Source organism: Oratosquilla oratoria, chromosome 3, assembly GCF_046742065.1.
Source record: "Oratosquilla oratoria isolate Oo_2021 chromosome 3, ASM4674206v1, whole genome shotgun sequence".
NCBI lineage: Eukaryota > Metazoa > Arthropoda > Malacostraca > Stomatopoda > Squillidae > Oratosquilla > Oratosquilla oratoria.
In genome coordinates, this window is record NC_134779.1 from 43,032,496 (window position 1) to 43,042,495 (window position 10,000).

The 10,000-nt window shown below is 37.7% G+C and overlaps 1 protein-coding gene across 1 annotated transcript in view; it reads left to right on the forward strand.

The window, feature by feature from the left end:
* The first annotated feature begins 6,457 nt into the window (after positions 1 to 6,457).
* LOC143017842 (uncharacterized) overlaps positions 6,458 to 10,000 on the forward strand; it is a 6,899-nt gene continuing 3,356 nt past the window's right edge. The window contains exon 1 of the mRNA XM_076172787.1: positions 6,458 to 7,057. Within this exon, the coding sequence (XP_076028902.1) occupies positions 6,458 to 7,057 (600 nt within the window). The remainder of the gene's footprint in view (positions 7,058 to 10,000) is intronic.

The following is a 10,000-nucleotide window of genomic DNA, read 5'->3' on the forward strand; positions in this document are numbered from 1 at the left end:
CCTAACTCTCTTTCTTTCCCTCCCTCCCTTCCTCCCTCCCTCTCTCTCTCTCTCTCTCTCTCTCTCTCTCTCTCTCTCTCTCTCTCTCTCTCTCTCTCTCTCTCTCTCTCTCTCTCTCTCTCTCTCTCTCTCTCTCTCTCTCTCTCTCTCTCTCTCTCCGTCTCTCCCATTCTTCCGCATGATGTGACTACGAGGCGACGCCCGACTGAGACCTCCGCCCAGTGTTAAGTCGCGGTGGTCCGGTGGTTAGGGTCCTTGGGCCCGCGCGCCTTGAAGACCGTGAAGTCGATGGATTGTTGCCCAGAAGACCTCTTCTCCGAGAAGTCTGCCCGCTCTTGTGTCTTCCCCTTTCTCTCTCTCTCTCTCTCTCTCTCTCTCTCTCTCTCTCTCTCTCTCTCTCTTTATTTTTCTCTCTACCCCTTCTCTCTTTCTCCCTCTCCTCTCTCCATTTTTGTTTGATCACCAGAGTATAGATATGAGAAGATTTGCGATGTTACTTAGAAATGATCAAATCAATTATTAAATAAATAGTAAACGAACAAACAAGATTATTATGAGATCATGAAATAAACATGAGGTAAATGACAAAGTAAATAAATGAAATAATAAATAAATGAGCAAATCGACAACAAATCCATTAAGAATAAATAAGAGAAAAATAAAACATAGCCACTGAATTAACGTGTAAACACGAACTAAAAAAATCAAAGAAATACGCATAAAGAAATTAAATAAAATTAAACAGATATAGCCGCCCAGTAATTAGGTATAATCTTAGATACCAAAGGCACTTTCCACCTTATATGGGGGGTTGCCGAGTCAAAGCAACACACCCACTTCGTACACAATTAAGACCTATTTAACACCCTTCCTCACACCTCAGTACCTCGTGGGTGATGGGTCATCCCTTATCCCCGGCACACCGTTCACATTTTAGGTAAATAAACAAATAAAATAAATAAGAAATAAAAGAATTACCCAGAATAAAAAGAATATAGATTAATATATAAATGGGTAAATATGTATTATGTAGATAAGTTGATAAATAAGTGAAGGAGAGAATAAATAAATAAATAAATGGACAGCTAAATGAATAAATGATCATATAGCGAATGTATAAACAAACGGACAATCAAATAAATGAACAAACAGAAATAGATAAGTAAATAGATAATGAATTATAAGTAATGAATAACAAATATATAACTTTCTTATCACTTTCATATGTGTTACATCAATTGGGGCAAATACTAGTCACTGGTGGGCAACGGGGAGTCGACCCACGGCCCTCACGATCACACGAAGCTCAGCCTCGCCCCGTCGCCCCGTCGCCCCGTCGCCCCGTCTCGCCCCGACTCGCCCAGTTGCCTCGACTCACCACGTCTCGCCCAGAGACGCGCTTGACCAGGCAAAACCCTCGAGAGACACAAATCATTTCTTAATCACACGAAGCCGAAGCGATTAATTGGCTGCATAGGACGGCCGGGGTCATCGCCGCGTCCTGTCTTGGCTGAGCCAAGGATTTCAGGACATGTCTATCGACTTTATGTACAAAATGTCCATATGTTCTGTGTGTGTGTGTGTGTGTGTGTGTGTGTGTGTGTGTGTGTGTGTGTGTGTGTGTGTGTGTGTGTGTGTGTGTGTGTGTGTGTGTGTGTGTGTGTGTGTGTGTGTGTGTGTGTGTGTGTGTGTGTGTGTGTGTGTGTGTGTGTGTGTGTGTGTGTGTGTGTGTATTTGTTTGTTTGTGTTTGAGTGTTTGTGTATATTTGTATGTGTATGTGTTTTTGTGTGTTTGTGTGTGTGTATGTTTGTGTGTGTGTTTGTGTGTGGGTGTTTATGTTTGTGTTTTTCGTGTGTGTATTTGTTTGTGTTTGTGTGTGTATGTTTATGTGTGTTTGTGCGTGTGCTTGTGTGTGTTTCTGTTTTTTGTGAGTCTTAGTGTTTTTGTGTGTTTTGTGAGTGTTTTCGTGCCTGTTTATTGCTGTGTTTGTTTTTACCTGAATGTAATACACAGAATACGAGCTATGATCTTGGGAGTTCTGTGTCTGTGGTTTTGTCGGTCGTACTTGATTTTAAGTTCACTTACGCTGTTTAACCCATTCAACTCCGATGACAAGATGTCTTGTCATTTGGTCAAATAAGATAAAAAATCATAATAAAACAACAAAAATTTGATGATCAAACAGCACCAGAAGAATATGACGTCATCAGTCCTCCTTCTCGAGGAGGAGGAATGACGACGTCATATTCATTCTCCCGTGTTGTTACACGACCCAACGCATCTGTAAGGCAAATTGCATTTCATGATATATTTCAAACTATTTGTGTTCCTTTCAGTTTCAGTTTCGTCCCACATTATGAAATCTTTTGTCGATTATAGTCATTGCTTTTATAAGTCTAAATGGTAGTCATATGATCTTTTTTTCTTCTTTTAATGGTGGCATTTCCAGGTTGTTTAGCATCTTTTCTATCTCAAGCTAAGAACCATCTTGGTTACTGTTCTTTCTATATTCTGTATCTCTTGATTATTCTTTTTTGTGGGGACTACACTACCAGAGCGTAGGTCAGTCTAGAGCAAATAAGATTTTAGATTTTTTTCTAGTTCATCTCATCCATGTAATGAAATTCCATTCTTATTCTCATCAGTAAACTACGTCTTTCTTGTAATCTTCACATGGTTTTTTGAGTGACGAATTTCCCATTACCGATATTCCCAAGTCCTTCATTATTTTTATAATTGCTTTATTTCCTGTTATCTAGTTTTCTCATAGCTTTTATCATCATTATCACTTTCCAATATTTTTCAAGTACTCTGAAATTCCTTACACCCTTTTGGCTTAATTCATATATTCTTAATTCATCTCGTATTCCCTTCATGATCTAAACACCATCAGCAAATGGATTAGTGTAGATTTTCGTTCCATCCATCATGTTTATGTGAATCAAGGACATTACGGATGCCAACACTGAGCCTTGTGGGACTCCAATCTGCTAACCTATCCTTCACAACTGTCCTCGTTAATCTATTCTGTGTGTGTGCGTGCGTATGCGCGCGCGCGCGTGTGTGTGTGTGTGTGTTTGTGTGTGCGTGTGTGTGTGTGTGTTTCACCATGGTCTTGCATCACATGTTGGACTCGTGATCGCTATTTCCCTCCCGGAAAAGAGCTCAGAGTTCATATATAACCGATCTATGGGTAATGCTGTAACCTTACACGCACACACACACCAAACTCCCCGCCCACAAGAGTTGGAGTAAAGACTCGTAGCGCAGCGATATTGAAATTATTTCAGCCCTGTGTGTGTGTGTGTGTGTGTGTGTGTGTGTGTGTGTGTGTGTGTGTGTGTGTGTGTGTGTGTGTGTGTGTGTGTGTGTGTACGTGTATCTGTACATGAACCCCCTGAGGATTCCACTCCTATACTACAGAAGCGGCACTTGTAAGATCAAACATTAACACGCCACCATGAAGCTCTTGTGACCCGGCGGGCAGTGGTCACACCTACCCCCGCCCACGCACGCCCACAGACGGGGTGGGCGCGACTAGCAATGAGAAGAATAATGAACTACGCACATCAAGTGGGCGTAATGGGTTGAAGGTAACCTACGAATAATGAGAATTGCCGCGGGTGTGCCGCGCCTAAGGTTACCTACGAGTGATATGATGTCAATTACTTCGTGTGAAAAGGAATTTGTTGACATTAAGGAAGAATACGCATTGGTCAAGGAATGTAACATTGGCGCGAATAAGTGTTGTCTGGGTTTTCATAATAGTTCGTTCATGAATATGGGTTGCTTCATTAAACGAACGAAGTAGTCTCAAATTACTGACAACACTTATTATTCCGACAGTGCTAACACTAATGGAGCAAGATAGCGGAGACTGCGTGGGAGTTGAGGCCATGGAGGGACTTTATTTTTGCTTATTCATCCATTTGCTTATAGTTATGTATATTTATGTATATATACATGTACGTATATATGTATGCATGTATTTATATATGGATGTATATATGTGTGTATGTATGTATGTATGTATATATGTATGTATGTATATATGTATGTATGTATGTATGTATGTATGTATGTATGTATGTATGTATGTATGTATGTATGCATGTACGTATGTATGTATATATGTATGTATGTACTGTATGTATGTATGTACGTATGTATGTACGTATATATGTATGTATGTATGCATGTATGCATGTATGTGTATATGTTTGTATATATATATATATGTTTGTTGATACGATACCACCCTTGGTGATAAAGGTAATACATTATTCCTTATCACCAGTGTGATGTTCAATGAGCTACATTTGCACCAGAGTAGTGTAGATCTCACATCCTCCTAGTCGCAGGTTCGAGTCCCGCACTTCCCTCTGATTCCTAACAGTGACTGTTCTGCCTCAACGATCCAAGCGCATATGAGGGCAAAGGTGACAACTTGGGTTGCAGCTACGCGACTCCGGGTGTAGGTTCCTCCTCCCAGGGGCTCATTCCGCACCATAGGTCAAGAGCTACTGGGGAGGGAAAAGAATGGACCCCCTAGGAGGTTCCTCAGCGGGAATCGGCGCCAAACGTGCCAGACCGCTGCGCCGCGGCGCCAGAAGGGAGACGATGAATTTCGAGCCAAAGGATCTGCGAAAACTCAAGTCCGTGTCGACTCTCTACTCTTTGTTCGCTACTACCTGTTCTCTGATTTATAACTTATTGTCTGGTCATTCGTCTCTCGACTCTATTCTCTGCTCTCTCTCTCTCTCTCTCGCCTTCTCTCTTTCTCTCTCTGTTCTTTGCGTTCTACCCTCTGCTTTTCTCTCTCTTTCGCTTTCTCTCTCTGGTTTTTGCTTTCTACTCTCTTCTTTCTCTCTCTCTCTCTCTCTCTCTCTCTCTCTCTCTCTCTCTCTCTCTCTCTCTCTCTCTCTCTCTCTCTCTCTTTCTCTCCCTCCTTTTTTTTCTCTCCCTCCCTTTCTCTCTCTCTGTCTCTCAAATCACAACTCTCTCTTTCTCTCTCTTTCTCTCTCTGTCTCTCACTTCACAACACTCTCTCTCTCTCTTTCTCCCTTTCCCTCTCTATTTCTCACACACATTGACGTTAATTGGATGATATTACAGGGTGGTAGTGTAGGTAGTCACTCATTGCTGTTCCTCATTAAGAATTATTTGATGCAGCATGTATAAGAACCCAGAAAGCAAAGTAACATGCTCGACCTACTAACCACCATCCACAAAAACATAATTAATTGATGTAGAAGTTGGTAAAGAAATATTGTATATAGTGATCACGATCTAATTAGATTTAACCTACAATGTAATTTCAAAATAGATATACAGATTTGTAATACCTAGCTTCGGCAGAGTTCATTTAACGAGTTTATGATAAGAGCTTTAACCCATAGACTGGAGGGGCAAGATTAAGTGAAAAACCAGTGAACTATATATAGAAAAAAAAAAGGTTAAGCGAAAGATCTTATATTGACATATCATTTAAGAGAATTTGACCTATATGTCAGTCCCTCACTTGATAAAGAAACTTGACAAAAAAGAAAAAAAAAATTGTATTGAAAAAAAGAGCGGCTTATAGGAAATGCAAGGATTTTGAATCCCATGATGATTATCAAGTTGATGTAATGATTCGGAGGGATCTGAAAAAAGATCATCAGGAAAAAGCGACATTTGCGCGTGAAAATTGCTGATAGGTCAAATGAATTCTAGAGTAAGTTCACATAAAAAGGTGATCGAAAATATTTTTTCCCATTCAAATAGAAATTTGTGTGTATATATATATATGTTTATATGTATATATGTATATACATATATATATGTACATATAAATATATATATACATACACACACACACACACACACACATATATATATATATATATATGTGTGTGTGTGTGTGTGTGTGTGTGTGTGTGTGTGTGTGTGTGTGTGTGTGTGTGTGTGTGTGTGTGTGTGTGTGTGTGTGTGTGTGTGTTGAATAAGATATAAAACAGAAGAAAGCAAGTGACAAGCTACATACTTCGAATTCAATTTCTCCAAGAATGCCTGGAAGAACAAGTGCTTCCGAACTCAGCACCAACACATTTGAAGAACACGAAACACCCTTTTGGTAACGCAGCTAGAGTCTTTTTAGAAGAATCAATCGCAAGTTTAAAAGATCAAGTGAATATATTGTGTAATGAAAAGAGTGCGACGTTTTTACCTCAGTGTTTGATGAACAAACTACATAGACTACGTGAAGAGCAGTCTAAGGTATTAAAAGGTGAGGTAATACGATTGTGTGAAAATAGTGATTGGAACAATGCAGGTAATCATAATTTAATAACGAATCTCTCAGACAGACAGCTATCAGTAACAGAAATTCATGGAATTTCATTAGGTATGAAGTTTGATGTCGGAATTCACAAAACAAAGTTTAGTGAATATTTAAACAAAAATTATGATTGGAAAATGGAAGATATTGACAAAGGTTTCAACCAAGGTATAATTATGTGCTTTCAAGCCTTTGCGAACAACAACAAATACGTAATTCCTAAAAGATTTCTCATAGCTTTAAATAACCTAAGTAAAGATAACATCATAATCACAAGTGCAGATAAAGGTGGAGGCATAGTTATAATGAACAAACACGACTATAATAACAAAATGCTAGATTTACTTAATGATAGTGAAACGTATGAAAAGAAACCATCAGGCCATGCAAAAAGAGAAGGAGAAAAATTCACAACGAAAGCTAGAAAGATTTTGAAGAAATCCGATAAAGGTAAGAAATTATTAGGTTTACTTGAAGAAGCACCTAGACCAGCCAAAATGCACGGCCTATCTAAGGTACACAAACCAGAAATTCCTATGCACCCCATTACTTCGGGAATTAATAGCGCACCCCACAGGTTAGCTAAATATTTGGCCAAACCACTAACTAAAACTCTAGATTCGATCAGTGACACACATTTGCGTAATTCTTCAGACCTGATTTCCAAACTCAAAAACATTGATTTCAGTTACATGAAATTAGCCAGCTTTGATGTAACCATTGTTGTATATGTTACAGTAAGAACACGTACTTAGGGATTACGCGTAATCCCTGAATGTTTCAGTGAATATGCGTAATCCCCGTTTCACTAACCTAACCTAGCCTAACCTAACCTAACCTGACCTAACCGAACCTAACCGAACCTAACCGAACATAACCGAACATAACCGAACCTAACCGAACCTAACCGAACCTAACCGAACCTAACCTAACCTAACCTAACCTAACCTAACCTAAGGTTAGGTTAGGTTAGGTTAGGTTAGGTTAAGTTAGTGAAACGGGGATTACGCGTATTCACTGAATAAACGGTTAGTGAAACGGAGATTACGCGTATTCACTGAATAAACATTCAGGGATTACGCGTAATCCCTAGGTACGTGTTCTTACTGTAACATATACACGCGTTGCTATAGATGACGGATTAGTAGCCGCGAAAAGAAAAGTAGTGAATAACTTAAATAATGAAGATTTGCCTCTACCCAAGACAAACTACATAGAACTTGTTTCTCTTTGCGTAGGTTTTGGATCGTTTACTTTTAATGATGTTGAATATTCTCAGCATTCTGGTCTAGCAATGGGGAGCCCGATTTCTGCAGTATTAGCAAACTTATATATGGAGATGTTAGAATCAGAAAATTACATATCAATTATGGGTAGGAACAGCAAATGGATGAGATATGTGGATGACATTATAGTAGTAATACCTAAAGAGACAAATACCGACAAGTTAAAAAGATTAAACAGCATAAAGAAAAACATACAATTCACAGTTGAAATTGAACAGGATAACAAATTACCTTTTTTAGATACCATCATTCACAAAGAAGAAAAAAATGTCAAATTCTCGGTATATAGAAAGTCCACAAATGAATATGATTATATACACTATTATTCAGGTCATAATGAGAAAATAATATTAGGTGAAGTAATATGTTTCTTTTTAAGAGCTTTTAGAATTTGTGATGAAGAATTCCTGGCATAAGAATTGGAACATATTATGAAAACATTCATTAAACTTAGATATACTGAAGGATTATTATGTAAACTAAAAATGAAAGCGAAGCTAATAAGTGACAAAAGTAAAAATGGAAATAAAGAAGTAATTGAGAGAAAAACACGTTATATAGCTGTACCAAACACTGACATAAGTCCGATACTTGATACATTTCTTTTGAAAGTGGGCATAAGAATAGCAAGGACAACAGGTCACAAGATCAGCCAGATCATTAAACATAAAAAATACTAACGCGACAAATGGAAATAGTGTGCTATATAAAATTCCGTGTAAAAGTTACCCTTCAGCATACTATGGAAAATCTGATCGAGGGCTTACAAAAAGATTAATGGAACATAAAAATGATGTAAAAGCACACTGGACAACTAATTCCAATCTTAGGCACATTGAAAAACAAGATCATCTCCCTGACTGCAATAATGCGCTTATTCTTAATAAAGGATTACAAAGGATTACAAAGGCGGAGCATGCCGACAGGAGACCTTTTGATCCATATCTAGGTCGGATGCAAAAAAAAAAAAAAAATCATTAATAATAAATAAAAACTATAATAATGTAAATAACAAATAAAATACATAAATAGATGCATAGGTATAGTTGAATAACAAACAAACAAGTAAATAGTAAATGATGATAAATTGACATATAACTAATAATAAATGAAAATTCAGACAGACAAAGGTTAACAAAACAAAAACAAATAATATAAGATAAATTATAATCATTACAGCATCTTACTTAGGTATTTATCTAAATGATTCTTAAAGCTTCGAACTGAACTACATTGCACTACCTGTGCAGGAAGTTTATTCCATTCATTAACTACACGGTTGGCAAAGTTGTTTCTACCTACTTCCAAATTGAATCTATTTCCGGACAGTTTGAGACCATTGTTTCTTGTCTGATTCTCATTCAATGTGAAAATTTTGTCACTTTTGATGTTGTCAATTCCCTTTAGAATCTTAAAGACCTGTATCAAGTCACCTCTGAGTCTACGCTTTTTTTAGGAAAAAAACAGATTCATGTGCTTAAGTCGATTTTCGTATGATTTATTTTTGATATTTGGAATCAGTTTTGTGGCTCGCCGTTGTACTTTTTCCAGTCTGTCAATGTCTTTAATGAGATTCGGTGACCACACGGAAACAGCATATTCCAAATGTGGACGAACTAACGATTTATATAACTTGTTAATGAGTGATGGACTTTTGAAATCAAAAGATCGCGCAATCAATCCCAGAATCTTATTTGCTTTCTCAGAGGCTGAAATACACTGCTTGGATGATTTGAGGTCGTTACTGATAATTACGCCGAGATCTTTTTCACTATTCACTTTTGTTAACGAATTTCCAAATAACTTGTAATCGTACTTACTGTTTTTTTTACCTATGTGCATTACCTTGCATTTACTTGTGTTAAATTTCATTAGCCACTTTTCAGACCATTGCTGTAATTTCTCTAAATCTTCCTGAATATCTAATTGGTTTGAGTGATCATTTGCCACTCCGCACAGTTTTGTATCATCAGCAAATTTGGAAACAGTAGATTTTAGTCCATGGTCTATATCATTTATATATACTATGAATAGAAGTGGCCCAAGAACGGAACCCTGAGGAACTCCACTTGCAACACTTTTCCATCCAGAAGTTTGTCCATTTAAAACAACTCTCTGTTTTCGACCTTTCAACCAATTACTAGTCCAACCTAATAGGCTACCACTTATTCCATGCAAAGCTAATTTAGTAAGTAGTCTTTCGTGTGGGACGGTATCAAAAGCTTTTGCAAAGTCTAGATATATTAAATCTATATTGTTTCTTTTGTCATAATTCGAGATAACTGTGTTGTAGAATTCGAGTAAGTTTGTCACGCAAGAACGTTTCCGTCTGAAACCATGTTGGCTATCATTTATCAAACGGTTACTTTCTAAATGATATTCGATAGCATCTCT